The sequence below is a fragment of the Lagenorhynchus albirostris genome, chromosome 2, assembly GCF_949774975.1.
Source record: "Lagenorhynchus albirostris chromosome 2, mLagAlb1.1, whole genome shotgun sequence".
In the NCBI taxonomy this organism is placed as follows: Eukaryota; Metazoa; Chordata; class Mammalia; order Artiodactyla; family Delphinidae; genus Lagenorhynchus; species Lagenorhynchus albirostris.
Window position 1 is genome coordinate 52,526,129 of NC_083096.1, and position 25,708 is coordinate 52,551,836.

General features: G+C 42.2%; 1 protein-coding gene across 1 annotated transcript in view; it reads right to left on the reverse strand.

Annotated features, from left to right (window-relative positions):
- The window catches only part of BRINP2 (BMP/retinoic acid inducible neural specific 2), a 52,663-nt gene that overhangs the window by 19,028 nt on the left and 7,927 nt on the right, over positions 1–25,708 (reverse strand). The window contains exons 2-3 of the mRNA XM_060142170.1: positions 3,116–3,306; positions 1,797–2,005 (exon numbers count right to left, since the gene is read on the reverse strand). Coding sequence (XP_059998153.1) covers positions 1,797–2,005; positions 3,116–3,306 — 400 coding nt within the window. The remainder of the gene's footprint in view (positions 1–1,796; positions 2,006–3,115; positions 3,307–25,708) is intronic.

Consider the following 25,708-nt stretch of genomic DNA (forward strand, 5'->3'; position numbering starts at 1 on the left):
CAATTTCTTAGCTAACACTCAATAGGCTCTACCGTCAAAACCTGAACCTGTGAATGTCTCACCACCTGTATAGCACCAGCTTTGTCCAAGCCACCACTGTTTCTCACCTTGACCAGTGCAGTAATGACTGCATTGGTCTCCAGGATCCCTCTTTCTCCTCTCTTCCCTGATCGGTAATACCCTCATGATCCAGGCCCTGCGACCACTGGAGCCTCATCTGCCACCTTACCTCCCTTTTGACTCCTTCCAGCTACACTACCGGTGCTCCTGGATCATACCAAGCACACTCGCACTTCAGGGCAGTTGCCCTCACTCCCCGCTCTGTCTAGAATGCACTCACTCAAGATATACATGTGACTCACTCCCTTGCTTCATTCAGATCTCTGTCTGGTCTTCCCTAAAGTACCATGTCCCCATCACCCTCTATCTCCTTCCCTGACTTCATGTCTTTATACCATTAAGCCCACCTGACACTGTTCATGTATTTAATTATGTCTCCACCACTAGAATTTCAGCTTCGCGAGGGCAGGGACTTCATATGTTTTGTTCATTCTTGGATTCTCAGTATCCAGAACAGTCCGTGACACATACAGGTGTTCAATAAGGTTGGGATTGGCACACTACTATATGTAAAACAAATAATCAACAAGGACCTACTGTATAGCACAGGGAACTATACTCAGTACTCTGTAATAAACTGTATGGGAAAAGAATCTGAAAAGGAATAGATATGTGAATATGTATAACTCTGCTGCACACCTGAAACTAACACAATGTTGTGAATCAGCTATACTCCAATATAAAATAAAATAAAAAAATTTAAATACTTATTGAACAAATGAATGAAAGAATGATAAAACTTCCTTGTGAGTCTTGGATGGGATGAAAGCAGGATGTGAGACAAGACTGAACCTCCTCTGCATCCTAACTTTATATTTAGAAGTAGAATATCCAGTGTTCTCAAGTATCTTCACTAGTCTTCCCTCAAACAACATGAACTGTCCTAGAAATCTTCTAGATGTCAGTAGAGAACATGGGATGAAAGTTATAGTTATTAAAGTGACAGTAACTCTTGAGCTTTTTCAACCATACATGAAATCATATCACCCCTCTGCTTGTTTTCTATTGCACTTTCTCACAGCCATGTGATCTGGCTCCAGCCTACCTCTGAATTCCATCTTGTACCAGCATCTTTCTTGTTCATCTCACTGCAGTCACAGCAGTCTTCTCTGTGTTTCACCAAGGCACCACGCTGGTTCCTGCCTCAGGGCCTTAGCACTTACTGTTCCCCCTGCCTGAACACCCTTCCCTCGGATCTACACACAGCTGACTTCTAAGGATTCAGATCTCAGCCTCGAAGTCTAAACCCAAAGTGCCCTCCCTCGACCAATCTGGCTAATACTCACTGTTCCCCTCTCTTACCTCAGGAAATCTGTACCTACGACTCGGTCTTTTCCTTTTATCATTATCTGGAATTACTGGGCTGATTTTTTACTTGTGTATTATCTTCATCCCCCACCAGAATGTAACCTCTGGAGAGCAGGGCCCTTGTCTACCTTTCACCACAGTCCCTCGGCTGGAGCCTGCCTTAGGGTAGAAGCCACGTGACTATTTGCTGCAGAAGGAAGACACAGACCATGTTTTAGGGCTGGTTTAGGGTTGTGCCCACATCAGAAAGCTGCTTTCCCACTTCCATCAGTCAGGCCTGGCTCACTTGGAGCCAGTTAACACCCAGGCCTCCCTCTGCTTTCTCTGCCTGTCTGCCCTCCCTCCCCCAGGACCTCTCAGGCCCTTACCTTGATGGCCCCTGTGGCTATCTGGATATGGTGCAGCCGTCGCAGGGTGCTCTCTCTGTCGATGAAGTAGGAGGCTGCCAGCTGGTGCAGGATCTCCAGGGACACAGCAGAGCTGTTCCCACCGCCCCCGACTATAGGGGCAATTCCTGCCACCTCTGACTTTCGGCTCAGTTTCCGCTTGTCCACAAAAATGGTCAGGGACTCTTCTCCTACAGCAAACAACATGGGTGCACTGGTGAGGCCTTCAGCTCCCTAATCCCCTACCAATAAGAATGTGAAACCCTTCGCCAGGGGAGACAGAGCTAAGAGGGAGCCCACGGCCCCTGCTGATGGACTCTTCTCATCCATGCCATGTTCAGAACAATGTCATCAGACTGCGCCACAGGATAAGGGCACCACTGCCTGCGAGGCCCTCCGCCTCCTCCCTGCTTCCGTAATCTCCCAAAGCTCATCCCCCGCCCCTCCAGCTTATCCAGTTAACATCCTCTATTGATCTCTGTCTCAGGCAATCTACCTCCATGGGGAAGATAAAATTCTCCGTCTCAAGTTGTTTATAAGAAGTCACCGTGGCTATTTCTGCTCCCTAACAAAGGGCAAAAGCCTTGAAGCTCAACCTCCCTTTTCCCCATCAAACACTCAGCGCCTACCACATGCCGGCAGCTGGCCTGAACCCTTGGAGAGTTCCTTTTGTCGATCAGACAGTGAGCTAAATGTTATAATAAATCCTGCTTTCTCCTTTCCAGGGCAGAGAGAATGCTGCCTATTCCCAGCTCTCAATTCTGCGCTGGGTCCTAGCCATAGGTTGCGCCGTCCCCTAGCCATCGGTTCCCTTCCACCTTTGCCTCCATCCAGCCCAAAGTCATTCTAATTGGTTTGGCTGGTTACCAATCTCTGTAGAGTGGAAGCAGAGAGGTCAGGGACTCAGTGGGCATTTACTTCTTTGCCTATGGGTCTCACTATTGTAGCCACAGCCAATATTAAGATATGGAGAAACCTTGGGGTTAGATGGCTCAGTCAAAAGAAAAGTGGGAGCACCCACTTCTGGCAAGTGCTTAGTAGGAGTCTGTCTGTCTGTCCCCCAACCTCCTTACCCCACATCCCCTCCCCAGGAGGATGCTTATAAGCAATGTTCTGGGGTGAATTTGGATGTCAAGAGATTACACTGTTGACAAATGCACCAGAAAGAAAACGTTTCCCAGTCAATAATAGGCCAGGAAGAATAAAAGACCCAGGAAGAGTTTGAAGCTATAGTCAAGGGGTCTTAAAGCTATTTTCGATGAGCTGGCAACCAATGAGTGTAGGATCGTGGTATTGCTTACCTCCAAGGGTGGCAGAAAGTAAGAAGTGAGTGCCGTACTTTTTGATCAGGTTTTCGGTGACCTGTTGCAGGTTGGGTCTCCTTCCGAGGAGGCGGATGTTCCGGATAAACTCTGGGGCAAGAGGCAATGGCAAACTAAAGAAGTCCTTCCTTTCTAGAGCCAGGCTGTTCACTTTCCAACGTGCAAACTCCCTGGAGGAAAAGTCGAGGGACAAGGAAAAGCTCACTGTATTTTGGAACAAGAGGCATAAAATCGGAAGCAGGTAATGTTCTTCCTCCACTTGCACCCCCTCATCTCCTGTCAGCATACATCTCTGCAGATGGAGGGACCACTGCCTGAAAGAGGCCCTCTGGTCTCTGATTCCCAGTCGGTAAGAAAGCCCTACCTCAGCTGACCTCCATTAGTACACGCTCCCATTGGAGAGTGGCTTATTCACCTGAAGGCAGTCATGGTAGTAGTGTAATGGGGAAAAACAAACAACGAAAATATTGGAAGTGGTTTGCTGAAATAAGATCTAGTCACAACTGCAACTCAGTGGATGAGTCACCTCATGGCCTCTGTTACCCATTTTGAAAGTCAGGAGGTGGGTTTAGAACAACAGTTCTCAAACTTTTTGGTCTCAGGACCCGATCACACTCTTAAACATGATCAAGTCCCTGTATTTAGGTGGCTTCTGTCTAATGATAATTACCCCTTTAGAAATTAAAACTGAGAAAATTTAAATTTAGTTATCTATTATTTCATTTAAAGATAATAGAAATAAATCCATCATATATAACATAAATAACATATTTGTGTGACAGTCACTGTATGTTCTGGAACAAAACAGATTTAGTAAGAAGAATGGCATTGCTTTGCCTTTTGGCAAATCTCTCGAGTTTCTGGCTTAGCAGGAGAGAGCTGCATTCTCATATTTTCTTCTAAGTTCAATCTGTTGTGATAATTGTGGATATTCTTCTTCGGTACCACACGAAATTCAACAAATGTACTTTCTTAAAGGTTAATTACAGTGTGGAATCTGAAACCGTTATCAATAAGCTTTTCATACTCAGTTACATTAAAATCCAGCATTCTATATTGTACTTTGAATGGATCTTTTTACTCTTTATGATTGTGTAACATCATGTATTGGTCATCCATCTGGAAAATACGGGACCACTGAGTTATTCAGATCTTCCACATTTTGACACTTTTTATTATATAATATCAAAACTTCATATTTGTTAATATCACCACAAATCTCAAGAAAAAAGTCTTTAAATATTGGAAAGCTGTCAAGCTCATGATGACAAATACAAGTTTTCCAAAATTTCAATTTTCATTTGAAAGCTTAAATTTTATCATTGGTAACAAGTACTGTCAGTTACTTTCCTCGGAGAGGCAGGCTTGCTTCATTCTTTTTTTGTTTTTTTGAGAAAATGTCTGCCAAACACTAAAATCTGAATAACCATAGATTGTTGGTTGTTCTTTCAAGAAAAATTCAGTCCCCTGAAAAAAGTGGCTAGTTCAACTCACAACTCAATCACAAATGTATTTTTCTCTGAGATCATCATTCTTCAGTAACCTCAAACATGCTTTATATGTACTTTTCATCTCATCTTACAGAATATTAAAAAAGACATGTACTCATGGGTCAAGATCCAATAAAATTAATAAATTTTACTGCTTCAAGGACATTCATGAAGTTAAGCATACATGTATGTGTGTGTATGTTTAGGTATGTAATGATGAATACCTGACTACTAGTGTCATTTGGTGAGACTGCCCTTATTTAAGTTAAGATGCCAGCAGTTTCATTCACCATTGCTTTTGCACCTTTATTGCAAATGTCAGCGTGGACATCCTGAAAGGAACTAAGAGGATGTACATTTTGAGAAGCTCTATTCTAGAAGATGGCAAAGTTCCCTTCTAGTTCCATCTGGAATTTTAATCTTCATGCTTTACTCCTCACTGAAATATTTGTATTTTAAAGGGTGAGATTTAAATGATCATATCCACTAGTAAAAAAGGGGTTTTCCATTGCCTCCCAAATTATACTAGTAAGGATCGGCTCCACTGCCTTAGAAAACCACAAAATGTAGTCTTCTCAACTTTCTCACCCATCCCAACTCTGCTCTTCATGACAGGGCTAAACCTTGGTCTAAACTTCCCCCAAAATCCATGAAGTACAAATGACAAGTCCACAGAAAAAAATTAAATAATTCAAAATAAATAAATAAAAATCCATGCCCATTTGAGGCTACAGAACTCCCCTATCTAATTCTAGAAACTAAGACAGAGAGCGGGGGCATGTGCCAAACATTACCAGGGAAACAAAGGAAAAGGGATAACTAATAATTCAGGGTTCTGACAAATTAAAATTCCCACTGTGTGGCTTTATTTATCTAAGCAGGTAGCTCATAATAATGCATTATCTTTTATTTCCTTTGTGGAGGAAATGATAAACTTTAAAGTACAGGGTATTTGTCAAAATATTTTCTATCCCAAATCCCACTGCAGCATAAAGAACAGTTGCTTGAACTCACTTCTTATTGGCTGGATGGCCAATCAAAGACATAGAGCAGCTTATTAAACAAACAAACAAACAAAAAACCACAAGATCCAACCATGTTCTGCATACAAGACTCACTTCAGCTTTAGGAACACATACACTGAAAGTGAAGGGATGGAAAAAGATATCCCATGCAAATGGAAACCAAAAGAAAGCTGGAGTAGCTTACTTCAGACAAAATAGATGTAAAGCCAAAGGTCATTATATAATGATAAAGGGATCAATTCATCAAGAAAATATAACATTTATAAATATTTATGCACCCAACATAGGAGCACTGAAATATGTAAAGCAAATATTAACAGATCTGAAGGGGGAAATAGACAGTGATACAATAACAGAAGGCAGGGCTTCCCTGGTGGCGCAGTGGTTGGGAGTCCGCCTGCCGATGCAGGGGACGCGGGTTCGTGCCCCGGTCCGGGAGGATCCCGCGTGCCGTGGAGCGGCTGGGCCCGTGGGCCATGGCCGCTGAGCCTGCGTGTCCAGAGCCTTTGCTCCGCAACAGCAGAGGCCGCAGCGGTGAGAGGCCCGTGTACCGCAAAAAAAAAATAAAATAAAATAACAGAAGGCAACTTCAATACCCCACTTTCAACAATGGATAGATCATCCAGACAGAAATCAGCAAAGAAACATTAGACTTAAACTATATGTTAGACCAGATGGACTATATGTTAGACCAGATGGACATAACAGATATTTATAGAACATCCCATCCAGCAGCAGAATACACTTCTCAAAGGCACATGGAACATTCTCCAGGATAGATCATATGTTAGACCACAGAACAAATCTTAATAAATTTAAGAAGACTAAAATCATATCACACATCTTTTCTGACCACAATGGTATGAAACTAGAAATCAACTACAAGAAGAAAACGGGAAAATTCACAAATACATGGAGATTAAACGACATGCTCCTGAACAACCAATGGGTCAAAGGAGATATCAAAAAATATTTAGAGACAAATGAAAATGGAAACACAAATACAAAAACCTGTGGGGTATAGTAGAAGCAGTTCTAAGAGGGAAGATTATAGCTATAAATGCCTACATTAAGAAAAAATAAAGATCTTAAATAAACAACCTAACTTTACACCTCAAGGAACTAGAAAAGAAGAACAAACTAAGCCCAAAGTTAGTAGAAGGAAGAAAATAACGAAGATCAGAGTGAAAATAAATGACATAGACACTAAAAAGACAATAGAAAAGACCAATGAAACTAAAGGCTGTTTTTTGAAAGGTTTAAAAAAAAATAGGCAAATTGTTAGTTAGACTAAGCAAGAAAAAAAGGAAAGAAGACTCAAATAAAATTAGAAATGAAAGAAGAGACATTACAACTGATATCACACAAAGGATCATAAGAGACTACTATGAACAATTATACACAAAATTGGACAACCTAGAGAGAATGGATACATTTCTAGAAACATATATATATATATATATATATATATATATATATATATAAAAAACCTACCAAGACTGAATCATGAAGAAATAGAAAATCTTAACAGTCTAATTACTAGTAAAGAGATTGAATTAATCATCAAAAACCTCCCAACAAACAAAAGTCCAGGATCAGATGGCTTCAATGGCAAATTCTACCAAACATTTAAAGAATTAATACCAATCTTTCTCAAACTCTTCCAAAAATAGAAGAGGAGGGAAACTTTCATACTCATTTTATGAAGCCACCCGTACCCTTATACCAAAATCAGACAAGGACATTATAAGAAAATAAGATTACAGGCCAATATCCCTGATAAACATAGATGCAAAAATCCTCAACAAAATATTAGCAAACTGAATTCAACAGTACAATAAAAGGATATACACCTTGATCAAGTGGGATTTACTCCAGGGATGGAAGGATGGCTCGACATCAAATCAATCAATGTGATACACCACATTAACAAAACAAAGGATAAAAATCATATGATCATCTCAATAGATGTAGAAAAAGCATTTGACAAAATTCAATATCCATTTATGATAAAAACTCTCAAGAAAGTGGGTATACAGTGAACATACCTCAACATAATAAAGGCCATAACTGACAAGTCCACAGATAATATCATACTTAATGGTGAAAAGCTGAAAGCTTTTTCTCTAAGATCAGGAATAAGACAACATTGCCCATTAGCACCACTTTTATCCAATATAGTACTGGAAATACTAGCCAGAGCAATTAGGCAAGAAATAAAAGTCATCCAAATAGCAAAGGAATAAGTAAAATTGTCCCTATTTGCAGATGGCATAATATTATATATAGAAAACCCTAAAGACTCCACCAAAAACTGTTCGAACTAATAAACAAATTCAGTAAAGATGAAGGATACAAAATAAATATACAAAAATCTGTTGCATTTCTATAAACTAATAGTGAAATATCAGAAAGAGAAATTAAGGAAACAATCCCATTTACAACTGCATCAAAAAGAATAAAATACCTAGGAATAAATTTAACCAAGGAGGTGAAAGACTTGTACACTGAAAACTGTAAGTCACTGATGAAAGAAATTAAAAAGACACAAATAAATGGAAAAATATTCCATGCTCATGGACTGGAAAAATTAGTATTGTTAAACTGTCCATATGACCCAAAGCAACCTACAGATTCATTGCAATCCCTATAAAGATTCCAATGGCATTTCTTACAAAATAGAAAAAACAATCCTAAAATTAGTATGGAACCACAAAATACAAAATACTAGCCACAGCAATCCTGAGAAAGAAGAACAAAGCTGGAAGTATCATACTTCTTGCTTCAAATTATACTACAAAGCTATAGTAATCCAAACAGTATAATATTGACATAAAACAGACACATTGGTCAAAGGAACAAAAGAGCCCAGAAATAAACCCACACATATATGGTCAATTATTTTATGACAAAGAAGCCAAGAATATTCAATGGGGAATGGATAGTCTCCTTTGACATAACTGGAATGATAAGGGGAAAACCGGATAACCACATGCTAAAGAATTTAACAGGACGCCTATATTACATCATATAAAAAATCAACTCAAAATGGATTAAAGACTTGAACTTAAGACCTGATACTATAAATCTCCTAGAAGAAAACATAGGCAGTAAGCTCCTTGACACGAATCTTGGTGATGGTGTTTGTTTCTGGCACCAAACCCACTCTCCCTGCTTTCTTGTAGGACACACCTAGACTTCATTAAGTAACAAAGAATTTCTATCATATCACTTAGTTTGTTAGGGGGTGAAAAAGGCAGGTATTCTTCCATTTTCCACAGTTTCTTACAATGGTGATAGCTCCTCACTGAAAGGAAAGGCCGCTTTACCAAAGAGGTGAATCCCACTTTAATTAAATCTAATAAATAAAAATTGGTTCTCACATTGCTTGCTTAGTGCACTTCATTCAGGACTGCTGAACAGTATCTCCTACGAGAAGCTTTTTCCCTGACCATCCCATCCAAAAGAGCACACCTACCTCTGCTTCCCCATGCCCCGCTTTACATATCTTTTTAGCACTTATACTACCTGACATAATATATATTTTTAATTCTCTTTCTCTCCCATTAGAACATAAACACTATGAGGTCAGGATTGATTCTTTCTGTCTTATTCAACAGCAACAGAACAATGCTAGATGTTGTAAAACAGAACAATAGTAGATATTCAATAGATTTTTGTTGAATGATTGAGTCTCTCATTTATTTTATCTATTTAAAATAAACAACCAGGCTTCCCTGGTGGTGCAGTGGTTGAGAGTCCACCTGCCTATGCAGGGGACATGGGTTTGTGCCCCGGTCTGGGAAGATCCCACATGCCGCGGAGCGGCTGGGCCCGTGAGCCATGGCCGCTAAGCCTGCGCGTTCGGAGCCTGTGCTCCGCAACGGGAGAGGCCACAACAGTGAGAGGCCCGCGTAGCACACACACAAAAATAAATAAATAAAATAAAATAAAATAGATAACCATTATTTCATGTCACAGCTCTCCGAATCATTTAGTTGTTTGCAAATTATTGAAACTAGATTAAAAAAGTTAGTGATGAGAATACATAGAAGCAACAACCAATTAGTGATTGATGTGAAATAAAAGTAAAGCATTCTAAGTGTGTATACATATCAATGAGAAAATTAGATTTGATTTATAAAAATGTAACTTACGGGCATATTTTGTGCATTTTTTATATATAAATCAAGGCACTGAAGGTATTTTCTTATGCTTTGGTAAACTGAGTCTGAATCCCCTTCCACTGTCTTCAGTGGACATGGACAACTTCCAATGACAGTCCACGTGCCAAAGTGCCGCGAGTATGGAGCGCCCATTCAGCCTCTGCTGTGCTTTACACCCAATGTTAAACATCAACAGCTCCAATCCCCTATACTAGGTCTAACAACAATCTCTGCCACACTCATAGTGTTAAAGAGCCCCAAAGAGGCAACAATCTTGGAGTTCTGTACTTTTCCTTAGTCTTCATCTCCCTTTGTCCAACATCAGACTTGACATATTTGATTGTATCACATATTTTATCCAAACCCAACAAAAGTTTTGAGTGTATCTTACTCAAGTGAATGAATATACTGAAGCTCAGAAAGCTAGGTATTTTGCCTGATGTCACAAAATTACCAAGAGGGAAATTTGGGCTATTAGAATTAGAAGAAACATTTGAATACTATTTGCCAGCCTCTTTCATGTTATCACGTACATTGAAAATTCTCTGTATGTGATGCATTGGGATCAATGAATGAGGCTTCTCGGGCCTGAGGAGACAAGCACAGGGAGTCCTGCTACCCCAGACCCTGCCCAGTCACCCCAAGGGCTGAGGGAATCAATATATGGACACTCCTATCATCCATCTGTAGCACCACCACATGCCAGCATGCAGAGCAGGTGAGAACATCTGTTCCATTCCTCTTACATTATAAGAAAATCAGGAAACAAAGAGGGAAGTGGTTTGCCTAAAACAATATAACCATTTGGCACTAGAACCAGAACAAAATCTAGTGTCCTAACCCTATCCCAGTGCTATTAACAACAACTATGATGATGGTGACAATAGTAACAATGAGACCCGGAGAAGTTAAGAAAATAACTTGCAAAAAGTCACACAGCAAGTGGCCGAGCTATGACCAAAACCCAGGTCAATACCATACCGCTGTTTCTATAACACTATTTTCCTTTGTGTATATTCGATTAAGTGTATTTTATTTCATTCTAATGCTTTTTAAAAGTTTACGATCTTTCAACAAAGATATTTTCATTACCCAGAACACTTAATTCCTTTAATTATCTACACAAAACAGGAATGTACTGTATATCCAAAATGTAGTGCAACATACACACCAAAGCAAAACCTTTTTTGGATGAAGGTAGTTTCAATATACCCATTTGCAGGAGGAGAAATTAAGACCTAGGAAAAAAATCAACTCCATACACAGGGTACCATGCAAGGAATCAGAGATAAAGGCCTGATTCCAGCTCCTAGGGCTGCTCTGAAAATCATAACACAGAATAACAAATGACTTAGAAAATGAATGATACTGTCTTAGGAAGGTTTTTATGAGCCAGTAATAAAAAGTAATGGTTAACATTTAATGAATTCTTAGCATGTGCCAGGCATTCCAAGTATCTTGCAAGTATTAACCAATATAATATTCAAAACACCCCTATAAGAGGTAAAATATAATTATCCTCATTTTACAGACAAGGAAATCGAGGCACAAATAATTTGCCGAGTAGGTAACACCTAGTAGGTGGCAGAGTCAGGACTGAAACACAGGCTGTCTGGTCCCAGGATGCACAGTATTTACCAACGTGTTATACCACCTCCCCCGTGAAAGTCAAAGGGGCAATCACGAGTTTGTGAGTGGAAGAGAGAGTGAGTGAGTGTGTGTGTGTGTGTGTGTGTGTGTGTAAGTGAGGGGGTAGGAGAATTTCAGTGGAGAAATACACCCTCCCAAAACAAATAAACAAAACTCGCTTCCATAAACTGGTGGGGTGTCGACTCAGAATTAGGCATAAGGCCTCAGCTGGCTGCAGGAAGGTTCAGGCTCTGAGGGCACCCAGTGGTTTTCTCTTCTACTTCACTCCGTTTCCTGCCTGCCCTTTGGGGCCCTTCACTGAATCAAAATAATGGAGGAAACATCTGTGAATGGAGTTTGAGCCAGAGTGGTAAAAAAAAAAAAATGTGCTTAGAGAACTTATTAACCTGGTTCTTTCCAGCAACTGAAAACCTCAGAAGGCAATACTGGAAGGCAGCCTGAGCTATTCAAATAATAAATGTTCATTTCCGATTTTTCATTTAGTAGTTTTTTTTTCCATAATAAAATAATCAAGGCTCTTTTTTCCCCTAGGAAAAGGATGTTTTCTATATAACAATTATATTAACACATGCTACTTCAATTAAGCCATCATCTTTGTTTCAATTAAGACATCAAGTAAATTTTCATTTCAATTTAGCCATTTCTCCTAAAATCTTCTCCCACTGTGTTTGTTTCACAGTCAACAGTATGAGAAAGCAAACATTTTAAGCACTAGGGAAGGCCATATGGAAAGGGCCCTTAAAGCAACAGAGGTGACTACATAAAGAGCTCACAGGTTAAACCAAGGGTGACCAGAGCTCTCCAATGTGGACCCTGCCTGCCGTTAACTGAAGCACTTCAAAACGTTGCTTCAGTTAAGGGCTACAATTAACAGACGTTTAGGCCACTTTCTATTGCATTTTAGATTAGCCCAGAGTGAATCGCAAATATTTTTGTCAAAGGATTAACATACCCATAAAATTATTAATAATCAAAACAAAGTTTAGGAAAGGTACAATCCCGATTGGAGGGTAAAATCCAGTGTGTTATTAGGAGCGAGCGGACACACCGACACCGAGAATATTGTATACGTAACAAAAAATCTCTATCTGTATTCTGAAGTGATCGTAGTTATCTCTGTCCCAGACTGCTAAACACTAACAGTCCGGTTGCCAATACAGGATGCTTCTGGTTGCACGTGAGTTTAGGGATTTTCCGGAATCCAAAGGGGCCTGTGACAGGAAGGCGGAACCAAGCCCCACGCCAAGCCTCAGGCAACGGGAGCTTCAGCACGGCTTGGGGGCCAGGCCAGCTCTGGATCTGAAGCAAAAGGGTCTCCGATTAGAATACTAAATGGCTACAAGGTGTTCCCAATTTGAAAGATGCAAATGAAAAGGAACGCCTCCACGTAGCAGCTACTGACTCTAAGGTCACCAAACCCCCTGCAGCACTGCGTTCCTCCACCATACACGAGGTCAACAAAAACTGCCACTGAGAGCCAAGAAAGACAGAAAGAGCGCAGCCGGGGGCTTCCATCCAGGTGCGGTTTCCAGCAGCCACATGCTGAAGAACCACTTTTCGGGCTTGTAAACTGAGAACGTTGACCCAGCCCCCTTGAAGAGTCATGACCCATGAAGCTTCCCTCCCTATGAAACCTTAAGGAGGAAAGTATTTCTTTAAAAATCCATAATTTAATCAGAAATAGAGTTACAGATGTAGAAAACAAACTTATGGTTACCAAGGGGCAGTGGGGAGAGGGATAAACTGGAAGATTGGAATTGACACATACACACTACTATATATATAATAGATAACTAATAAGGACCTACTGTATAGCACAGGGAACTCTACTCAGTACTCTGTAATGGCCTATATGGGAAAAGAATCTAAAAAAGAGTGAATCTATATATATGTATAACTGATTCACTTTGCTGTACACCTGAAACTAACATATAACATTATGAATCAACTGTACTCCATTAAAAATTTTTAAAAATTAAAAAAATAAAAATCCATAGTTAAAAAACAAAACTATACCTCAGTGAGGCTGAAAGCTAGTAGTAATGAACACTGCAACCTACAGTATGGGTAGTTGCACTGAGACCTTGTGCTTACAGCCAGATTATTTTTACCAACTTTCCAATAGACACGTCTTTCCCTCTCTGTGTGGGAAGCACATTTCGGCCCATTTCCGAGACCACCAACATGGTTGCCATTTGGAAAAATCACATTTCCTGTATCCTGAGTATGCAGCTTGACCCACCATGCTCCACTGTGGCACCCCTGCAGGTTTGCACCATCCTGTCCCAGTGTCGGCGTGCCCCTGAGTGCTCAGAGCTCATTTGTTCCCCTTGAGTTAGAATCCAGCCTAGTTTACCAGGGAAGGATTCAATGCTGTCTCCAGCAGAGAAAACCAGTACATCACCTGCTTACTCAGGCAGCTGTTCTAGAAGAGGTTCTGGTACTACCTGAGAGGCTGGGGAGAAGTCGTAAGGCCACCACTGAGCCCAGGATGCCCAGCTCCAGGCCCCACTTTAAACACAATGGCAGAAGGAGTGGACTGTTGTGGTCGGGAATGTTGCCCTTCTCTAGTCTTCTGATGTATTTCCAACAACCTGTGTTTTGGAGGTACCCTCCTCCAACCTTTAGTGCTGAAAGGGACTGAGCTACCATCCCCTAAAAGGTTGTTTTGATATGAACCATACTTGTAAGAAAAAAAAATGATTTTCCTTGAAAAATGAAGGGAGACACAGGACAGGTCATTAAGTAAAATATTTAAGAACTTTGGAGCCAAAAAGATGGATTGGCCTTAGGCCAAGGACAAAAATAGGTTTCTTGTCATTTTTACTGTGACTTGACTTTGTCTGTGTAAACTGTCAACCAATGACCATTGGCAAATTTCTCCCATACCAACCAGTACTAGATAAATACAAATGTCTTTGTTCTCAGAGCCCACCTTTCTCCTGGAGAGTTGTCTTTTCCCAACTAGCTTCTCTCGCCAATTTGATGCAGGAGTCTCAATAAACACTAAGACTTGGACTGCTGATTTCCCTAAAGAGTTCTAGGAAAGGCACCTTCTCTTTCTTCATCTTTCTAACAATATACCTTGCATCCAGGGCTAGTACTCTCTTCATAGAACTCCATCCACCAAGCTAAGACAGTACCATGTTTTCTTTTCTTTTTTTTTTTTTTGTTGCGGTACGCGGGCCTCTCACTGTTGTGGCCTCTCCCGTTGCAGAGCACAGGCTCCGGACGCGCAGGCTCAGCGGCCATGTCTCACGGGCCCAGCCGCTCCGCGGCATGTGGGATCTTCCCGGACCGGGGCGCGAACCAGTGTCCCCTGCATTAGCAGGCGGACTCTCAACCACTGGGCCACCAGGGAAGCCCATAGGGCTCATATTTGCCTTAGAAAATTCACATGAAGGAGAATAGCCAAAGCCAACATATACATTGAGCGATGCCAGTTGTTTACCTCAGTGACACAGCTAAGATGGTTTCATGTTCTTGAGCTGGAAATTTTAGAGCTGAGGGATATATCATGCTTTGGCTCCTGTACAGAAGGCAGTATTTCTAGATACAGCACATCATCAGGAGATTTCCATCTCAACCAGAGATTACTATAATGTACTTGCCTATTAGAGTCTTTACTGCTATAATGAATAAGACATGATTAACCTGAGCTGTAAAAAGAAATTATAATAAAACCATAATCTCTTATATTGGTGTAAAGCTTTCCTTTAGTTTTTTAAAAAATAATTGCACACAATTCTTACACAAGCTCAACAATTTTATCAATGCAAGGACCTCAAGAAAGAGGAAGTGGAGTTATTACTACTCAACTATGAACCTTCTAGAAGTTAACAAATGAAGAGACGGAGAAACTGAAAAAAGGGACCAAGTCTCAGCTGATCAGTGGTAGAGTTTGATGAGAACCCACACCACGCCACAAATGATTTTCTGTCTTTGTCTATGACCTGTGCTCAAGTTCAAAGGCCACTGTACACCTTTGTCATACTTCCCTGGAAATTCTTTTGCCTCGTTTACCACTGTGGCTGGGAGAAATCCCCAGGCAGAAAGGCTTTGATCCAGGAGCATTTGGGTAAAAATATCTCAGCCCCTGCAACTCCAAGAGGCACAAGAGGAGAAAGAAGGCCAGCCCTCCCCACCATGCCCCAGTGCCCCGGCCCACCCACTGGAAGAATTCAAGAAGCCTGGCATGGAGGTAATTTAGCAGCCTGCTGTGTTCTCAAACAACGGCCGGTAAACAATGATTGGCCAATTTCATTCTAATCTTCCCAATTTTGCTCTAATTAAAATCAAGCTGTAGCTTTCAAACAGTTTAATTAAGGCTGATTGGGAGAAATGGGGAGGGGAGACTCAAGCTTAAAGGAGGAGGAAGAGATCATTCTTTGGCGAATCTCATACTGCCCGACAGGCTCAGGGGCTCGGAGAGGGTGTTGAGAGCGGTGTGTTTGTACAATCAACAGGATGTACAGCAGACACGCTGCAATGAAGGGCCAGTGAATCTATGAGGCCAGAAGGAACTGAAAACGGAGCTGAGACCTGTGTTTTCTGAGGCACAGAAAACCCCAGTTCTGCCCTGACCTCCCAACCTGATCCCCACAGCTCATCTTTTTAACTGTGGAGAAAATCGCTTTGTTCACTACTCTTCACCTCCCGTTGTGCTTGTCTTTGCCTAGCAAGCTGACGGCCCATGCCAGGCTTCTCCCCAGCAAACATCCATGGGCTTCCCATTATCTATTCAAACCCAAGAGAATTCCCCCTCACTGGCAGTTCCTCCCATTACTCTACAAGTTTATTTCTCTTGCAGTGAGATAGCCCTTCTGGTATTTGGGTGTACTTACTTTTTATATGGACTACTCTTTTTTTTTTTTTTGGTACATGGGCCTCCCACTGTTGTGGCCTCTCCCGCTGTGGAGCACAGGCTCCGGACACACAGGCTCAGCGGCCATGGCTTGCGGGCCCAGCCGCTCCGCGGCATGTGGGATCTTCCCAGACCGGGGCACGAACCCGTGTCCCCTGCATCAGCAGGCGGACTCTCAACCACTGCGCCACCAGGGAAGCCCAGACTACTCTTTAGATTAACTATTTTTAGTTCCTTCAATATAGTTCCCAGATCTCTAGGCCCTTATGCTTTAACTTTCTCTGCTTGCAATCTAGTTTGTCAATGTATTTCTTTTTGAAGATGACAACCACAATTAAACACAATCCAGTAGACGTGTTCTGAGCCACCAAGAGTACACTAGGATACAGTATCTGAACACATCAGTATCATCATAATTATCATCATAGTGTCAACTTACTGAGTCCTTATGTTGCCAGTCATGGGACTGGACGCTTTACATATTTTTCAGTCATCACCACAATCTTGCAAATGTCAGTGGAGTAGAATCCTCATTCTTGCCTGTATTAGAATGCCCTTTGACATGTAACTTTGCAGTAACTTTGCAGTATCACTTACATGAAGGGAGCTTATTTCCCTCCCCCATTGATATCGGGCTTAGCTATGTGACATTGCTTTGGACAAAGGAACATGGACAGAAGTGACAGGTGCCAATTCTGGGCCCCCAAGTGCATGTCTCCACTCTCTCTCTTGCATCCCTGCCCTCACCATGAGAACTGTTCCCTCCATGAAGCTATAAGATGCTGCCCTTTCAGCCTGAGACCCATCATAAGCATCGTTGGAGTAAAGACCTAATGGCCCCTGTGCAGACCCACAACCTGAAGCATAGCTAACTCAACCAACCTACAGATGCTGAGTGAGAAAAATGATCATTGTTTTAAACTACTGAGTTTTGGGGATACTTTTATATCGATAACTGTGGCAATAATTAACTGACACACTGATACACTCCACGAGCTTAAGTCTCATTTTATGGCTGAGCAAGCTCAGACGGAGATAATTTAAGTATCTTAGTCAAGGACACATAACCAACCAAAAGCAAAGATAGTCTGTGATCTTTCTACTATACCTATGTCCTTTATTAATACACCTGAATACTGCATTCCTTTTTTGAGAGAAAAATATTCTTAGCTGACAGCAATCTCATGGTGAACCAGACCCAGCCCCCCATCTTTCCAACCCCAGATATTTTTTTTCCACAGCTAATCCAGGACTCCTATACCCTATATTTGTGAAGTCGACATTTTGAACTTAAATTTAAGGGCTTTGCATTTCCCCTTTTTCTTGCATTTCCTCACTTGTGGCAGAGACTGGAAAATTGTTCTCTAAGCGATTTCATTTTCCTCCTGGGCTCACAGATGGACAGTTTTTCCCAGCTTCCTCTGCATTTAAGTGTAGCCACATGACTGAGTTTTGGCCAGTTTAATGTGAACCCAGGCCTAGCCCATAAGACTTCCCATAAAATCTTTCATGCTCTCTTTCCTTGTTTACCAGGACCCAGAGGGGAACTCTGAGGACCTAGGTGGTGACACAGTGACTGGATAGATAGAAGGGGTCTTGTTTCTGAATGACTTCATGAGGCAATCTCCTTTTAACCCTACCACAAATTGCACTGGACATAAGCGAAAAAATAAACTTGTATTAAGTCACTGAGATTTGGGAACTGTTTGTTCCAGCAGTTAGCCTACTGTGACTAATTCCACCTGGATCATGTCAATCTCATATTGCAGCCTGGCAAATAATCTTCACTCCTGACATTATAGCCTATCTGGATAAAGGTCCCTTTCAATTATCTGATTTTATTGCCTATGTGGTCAAACATCCATGCTCCCTTATCTCCCCAGTTCAGTAACATTCCCATATGGGGTCTCTCTTCCTTGCTTTGTGAGCCTAGGTGGAAATGCTATTGGTCTTGAGGCCCTGACTTTAACATTATGTGATTACGGTGTATGAGCTGTGTTCTACAGGGAAAGCACCTGTCACAGTTAGGAATTCATCTGGGACTATCTACAACTATAAAATCAATGAATAGATTAACTCCAGCTACAGCTAGGGAGAACAATATGTAGATTTTAAGTGATAAATTTGTTTAATGCATGAAGATTGCAGTAGAAAGAGTTTGATAAAGTAAGGCTTCCCCTTCTTTGTTCCATCTTTCTCAATTAATCTCTCTTCATTTTCTCTTCTTCCTCAAGATTTTCCACTCTATTGTTTTCCATATTTATTCTCAGGAGACCTATCACAAGAATAAGCATCTATCTTGAAATAAACCAAATTTATATTTTAGTTATCACCAAATAATCCTATAAAGAAATTCCTATTATTCTACCCATTTGACTGATGAGAAATAACTTGTGCAAGATCACACAGCTGGAAGTAGCAGAACTTCCATTTAAACCCACAGAGGGGACTTCCCTGGTGGCACAGTGGTTAAGAATCCGCTTGCCAATGCAAGGGACACAGGTTCGAGCCCTGGTCCAGGAAGATCCCACACGCCACAGAGCAACTAAGCCCATGAGCCACAACTACTGAGCCTGCGCTCTAGAGCCCACGAGCCACAAGTGCTGAGCCCATGTGCCACAACTACTGAAGCCCGTGCACCTAGGGCCCGTGCTTCGCAACAAGAGAAGCCATGACAATGAGAAGCCCATGCACCGCAACGAAGAGTAGCCCCCACTCGCTGCAACTAGAGAAAGCCCGCGCGCAGCAACAAAGACCCAACGCAGCCAAAAATAAATAAATAAATTTATTTTAAAAAATAAATAAATAAGCCAACAAAGAGTATGATTGTAGAGGGTGGAACCTCACCCACTTGCTTTCTGCTTCATCTAATTCAGTCCCAGAACACCCTACTCTTAAAGAGTGACTTCATTCTTTTATTACATCTTTACATGTGGCAGACATTTTTGCCTGGAAGAGCTCAGAGCCAAGTGAAGAGCAAATAGAGACAGGCAAACAAATAATTAATTAAATGCACAAAATAAGTTCTAAAGCAGAAATATGAACAGACTGATGGGGAACCAGAATTAGGAATAACTAACTTGCTTGCGGGAGCCAAAAAAGAAGCTATAGAGAGGTGATATTTAAACGGGTTTGAAAGGTGAGTCGGAGCTCAGATGGTAGAGAAAATGGAAAGAGCTTTGCAGGAAAACGGAACAGGACGTGGAAAGACAAGTGGGATCTAAGGAAGGCTCTGTGTCTAGGAAAATCTGGAAATGTTCACTGAGACTGGAACACAAGATAAGCAGGAAGAAATGATGGGGCATACTCAGTGGCACAAGGTCAGTATTCATGGAATATTTGTTGAAATAGTAAATGGATGGATTTAGAAGAGACTCTCATGCTAAGAAAACACATTTGGATTTTATCCTTTGGGCACAGAGGGACCAAAAGAGGATTTTAGGCAGGTTGAACTGGAGAAGAGAGAAAAGGCCAAGTGGTGAACGATGAAGCCAAGACAAGAGAGAAGAGGCTGGCTTTGAAAGGCAGTTCTGAGATGGAAGCCACATAAGGCAAATGGAAGATGGGGAAAAAGCATGAGTTACAGTGGTGGCCTGTCATGGTGGGAAGCACAGGAAAGCATATAGAAGACATAATAAGTGTTGTAGAAAACAGGATGAGTGCAGTTCTGGCTATGATTTTACCACAAACTAAGTCTAGGTGAACAAAATCAAATCATGTGGGAGGTGCAATTCTTTGAGAAGCTGAGAAAAAAGTTTTCTCAGGATTTTTTTTCTACATTTCACTTGAATGAAAAAACCTATATTCTCTCACGATAAATCCAGAACATATTTCCCACTTTTCTTGTAAAACTGATGCTTCAGGTTCCAAGCAGAATCACCACATATTCTGAGGTGAGCCCGTGACCTTGAACTACCATCACTCATTTTCAAGAACTGCACAGAATGCAAGAAGTTAAAGAAATCTGTGGAGAGGAAAATGCCTGGTCTGACAAACTCCAGGATGGTGAACTGACACTGATCTGTGACAAAATTCTTGAGGATTTTGAAAGGTGAGCACGCAAGCAAGCAAGCTCTCCAGGAGCCGGAACTGGTTCAGGAAGAAAACCTTATGTCAATATCAATTTCTCATTTATTATCCCTTTCTTTGTTTACCAGGACCCAGAAGAACTCTGAGGCTCTGGGTGATGACAGAGTGACTGGATAGGAGTCTTGGTTCTGAATGATTTCATGAAGATCAAAGAGGGAAAAGAGAGAGTTGGGAAAAAAGAAACAAGGACAGTTTGAGAGAGAGACTGTGAGAGGGAAAAGAGAGAGAAAAGAACATCTGGAAGGAAGTCACGGTGTGCTACTGTGTCTAAGAATAACTGCCTTCAAATGTCTGGAGACCTTTTGCAAAGAAGAGGAATTTACACTTATTCTAGAGAAACGGGAGGAAGCAGAGTGAGGACCGATAAGTGGAATTACGGAAGGAAATACTGAGATTCAATTTCATAAAGATCTGTAGAGTGTTTTGGGCTGCTGAGTGGAAGTTGGCTTCAGAGAACACGCAGAACTGGACCTGCCCAAGCCGAGGCGCCTTCTTGGGGATCTGCAGAGTGGTTGTCTGCCATGGGTAGAAAATAAATGATTTTAAAGTTTCCTTCTGGAACCCTTCTGTGCTGTTGGTGGAAATGTAAATTGGTGCAGCCACTATGGAAAACAGTATAGAGGCTCCTTAAAAAACTCAAATCAGAACTGCCATATGACCCAGCAATCCCACTACTGGGCATATCTCCAGAGAAAACTCTAATTCAAAAAGATACATGCACCCCAATGTTCATAGCAGCACTATTTACAATTGCCAAGACATGGAAGCAACCTAAGTGTCCATCGACTGATGAATGGATAAAAAAGATGTGGTGTATATATATATACACACACACACACACACACACACACACAATGGAATATTACTCAGCCATAAAAAAAGAATGAAATAATGCCATTTGCAGCAACCTGGATGGACCTAGAGATTACCATACTAAGTGAAGTAAGTCAGACAGAGAAAGACAAATATCATATGATATCACTTCTATGTAGAATCTAAAAAATGATACAAATGAACTTATATACACAACAGAAACAGACTCGCAGAAATAGAAAACATATGTTTACCAAAGGGGAAAGGTGGGCGGAAGGTATAAATTAGGAGTTTGGGATTAACATATATATACTACTATATATAAAATACATAAACAAAAAGGAGTTACTATATAGCACAGGGAACAATATTAAATATCTTGTAATAAGCCATATGTAAAAGAATCTGAAAAAGAATATATATATAGAGAGAGAGAGCTATAATATAATGAACTATACTTCAATAAAAAATAAAAATAAGAGTTTCCCTGGTGGCGCAGTGGTTGGGAGTCCGCCTGCCAATGCAGGGGACACGGGTTTCAGCCCTGGTCCGGGAAGATCCCACGTGCTGCGGAGCAACTAAGCCCGTGTGCCACAACTACTGAGCCTGTACTCTAGAGCCCGTGAGCCACAACTACTGAGGCCCATGTGCCTAGAGTCCATGCTCCACAACGAGAAGCCACCACAATGAGAAGCCCACGCTCCACAACGAAGAGTAGCCCCCGCTCGCTGCAACTAGGGAAAAGCCTGCATGCAGCAACAAAGACCCAACGCAGCCAAAGATAAATAAATAAAATGAATTCATAAAAAAATAAAGTTTCCTTCTAATTCACAGATCCGAGCACCTTGGTGCTGTTCTGCCATCCCATGTCCCCAGGCTTCCCTGCATCCTCAGACACTGTTTTTGCAGCTCTGGCCTCTTATTCCAGGCCAACCACTAAATCTGGTGTTCTCTGATTTAGTCTCCTGGCCTACAGGCACCAGAATGGACATTGCCCTACTTAGTGGTAACAGAAGGTAAAAGAATGTATTATCAGGTATTATCAGCCTCTAGAGCCACATCTCTTCTATCAAGTCCCACCTGAGCATGAATTTCCAGATGGCCGAGGCTGGCATTCAAGGACTTGCTTAGCCTCCCCTCCTCTCCACGTGGTCTTTATCAGACTCACACTTTAGAACATAAACAGAACGCAGCTAAGCAAAGCCTGGCTCACTGCGCTGAAGTTTACCTCTGTTACTAGTAAACCAACTATGTGACCCCTGTCGAGGGATCATTAGGTGTTTACATGCCTCTGTGGATCCAGGAGAACTCGCTCCCCAAAGAGTCTTCCTTCCTCTTCCTCCTCCATCACCAGCATGTCCCCAGATGAGACACAGACTCTCCCAGCACACAAGGAAAATGAGAATTCTCCCAGGCACCAAGGCTAGTAATGAAGGGCTTGGGGCAGCGCTCAATCCGGCTACCTCATTTTTCTCCCACCAGGGCCTCCTGCCTGGCCAGTGAGACTTCTTGTTCATTCTGACTCATTCTGACGTCCAGAGCTTGCTTGTTCTTTGCAGGGAGAGGGAGAAAGAGGCACATTTCTGGGCTCAGGGGAGATCCTGGTGTGGTGGCAGAACCAGGGAGCATTGAACAGGTACAGAGGGGAAAACACAGCAGGCAGAGGGAGCTGTGGCAGATCCTTGCACCCTCTCTAAGCCACGGCCTGAGTACAGCAGCCCTCATCTGCCCACCCTATACCTACAAATCCTAAAGCTGACTTGGAAGTCACAGCCTCTAGGTCTCTTTCACTGCTTCATCTGATTCCATGATGTGCTGAGGATGCAAAGGGTAAGTAGGAGTGACCCAGAGCACGTACCAATCTTGTCGTTATATGAAACTCCAAATTTGCAAAGTAGCCCAATAAGCAGAGGTTATTTGCATCACCAAAGGTTTCTTCTTGTTGGATTAAAATATTTCTTGAAATAGAAGATATTTCCAAGTGGATGTCTGTGTTTTATAAATCAGTAGCTACCTGATCCTCAAGACAGGGGCTAGAGATTGACTTAGCACTGAATTTTTATAAGCCATTGCCAGGCAAAAAAATAAGATACTGAATTTTGGAAATGGCATCAAGTGTCCCTCGAGCAGAGGATTTGATTTACAGAAATTCGATTTACACTGCACCCTTATAGAAATACACTGGCAGTGCAAAGCCAACACACACAAAATTCTCTGCGGGTGACCTGCTTCAGGAAGGTTCATCTGCAGCTTCTTCCCACAAAGGGTTCCCCAGAGCCCAAGTGCAGATGGAGAACTCTGGTGGAAACAGAGAACTACAGGGTCTTTGAGTGGGATGAGACACCTTCTAGCCCTGAGACCCATCTTCTCCATCCCAAAGGTCTGCTAGAATGCCAGAAGGAAGAGTAGGAGGGGCACAGAGCACAGGTGGTTACAAGTAGAGGCACCATTTCTCTTGCAGCATTAAGAATCCCAGGCTCAGGGGCTTCCCTGGTGGCGCAGTGGTTGAGAGTCCGCCTGCCGATGCAGGGGACACGGGTTTGTGCCCCGGTCCGGGAAGATCCCACATGCCGCTGAGCGGCTGGGCCCGTGAGCCATGGCCGCTGAACCTGCGCGTCCGGAGCCTGTGCTCCGCAACGGGAGAGGCCACGACAGTGAGAGGCCCGCGTAGCGCAAAAAAAAAAAAAAGAATCCCAGGCTCAGATTATGTATTTGATTCAATAATAATCATTTAATGGTCAAATCCGCTATTGTATGGGTTGAGTGCTGGCTCTTCCTCTTACCAGTTGTGCGACACCCTCTAAAACTCAGTGTCTTCATCTGTACAACATGTATACAAAGAGCATCTCCCTTGTACACGTCTAATAATTTTAGCATATATGTATAATATAATTACGCACTTAGTAAGATGTTGGGTATATTGTGAATACTCCATATGTATAGTCACTATTATTTATTATTGTTATTAATATGTCACAACATAGAGGAATGCTTTGCTTTCTTCTAAGTTATGCATTTGCCCTCCCCAAACAGTCTGTTTTCTTTGCCCCCTTGCTCCCATAAAGAAACTGGGGAAATTGGTGAGAGCCTGCTGCCCTGTGGTCCACACTTCAATACTGTGTAGTCCATGCCTTGAGATCCCTGTTCACAAAAAGCTTTTGTCTCTCGGACATCCACGCCCTCCAGTCAACAGGCCCTCTGAAGGTTTCCTCCTGCTCAGTGCGTGGAGCTCCATTTGAGGTCACCTGCCCAGCCCATCCACAGGATCCAGTGATGCCTTTTTCAGTTGCTTCATATAGGATTGGGCAAATCAGTCCGAAAGACCAGAAGGCTCCAATTGTCTTTCATCTGAGTCAGGGATAGATTGTGGGGATAGAAATCTTCGTCTCAGACTCAGGTCCAAATCGTCATCTCCAGCCCAGCTCTACGGTCATAAATCTGTTCCACTTGCTTTGAGCAGCTTTGCGAGCACACTCACCTGCTTCTAATCCTGGAGTCGAAGATGGATGATTGGCACGGGAACCAAACTCACACCGAGCGCTTTGGTCTGCTGCACAGACCTCAGCCCACTTCCAACCACTTGCTCCCGGGGAGTCTGTCTTCCTTGAGGGCAGAGCTCCCTGAGGCCTGGGCCGTGTCGCATTCACAGCTGTGTCCCCAGCACTTGGGGAGTGGCCAGCACACAGAGATAATAAACGTATGCTGACTGAATAAATGTCCCACCACATGCCACTCACTGTTCTAAGCAATGGGGACTGAAATAATTTTCTTGTGGGAGATGTGGAAAGCCCTGAGGTGGGATAAATGTGGCAGAAGCCGAATAGAGAAAAAAATTGAGAATCCCTGACCCAGAAGAAGCTGTTCTCTTGAGGAGAAAAAAAATGAAAAGACCACGCGGCTAGCCAGCGTCCCTTTCTGCCTGCATCTGTGTCGCGACGGTTTCTAGATGAAGCCTACCTCACTCCTTTCTACATATACATGTCTCTAAGTAGCAATTCATTCATGAATAAAATTAATTATTTCTCAAAGCAAAAATTAATCCTCTTTTTCTCTGCCTGACAGACTCAAGATCTCTCTACTATATCTCATCTGAAAACAAAACTGAACTAGCTTTCTCCCCTTGGCCTTCCTGGATTTTCCCTGCTTTTCTTGCATGTTTTTATTTTTACATTTTCTCTTCACAGACCATCTTTGCAATCCTATTCCAAGCCAGGTGGATGACATGGAAAGAGTCCTAGAACACACAGGAAAATTTGGGGCGAGAGTCATTTTGTCCTGGGGGAACGTGGGACTGACATCCTGAGAATTCATTCTGATATGGCATCCGTGGACCAAATCTCTCCATCCATCACTGAGAATGTGCTAAATATCTTCTTCTCCCAGAGCCTGAGATGCTACATTCCAATGTGTTTTTTCCGCTTATGTGTGCTGTCACTCACACTGGACAGCTAAACTCCTGGAAATCAGTAGAACCT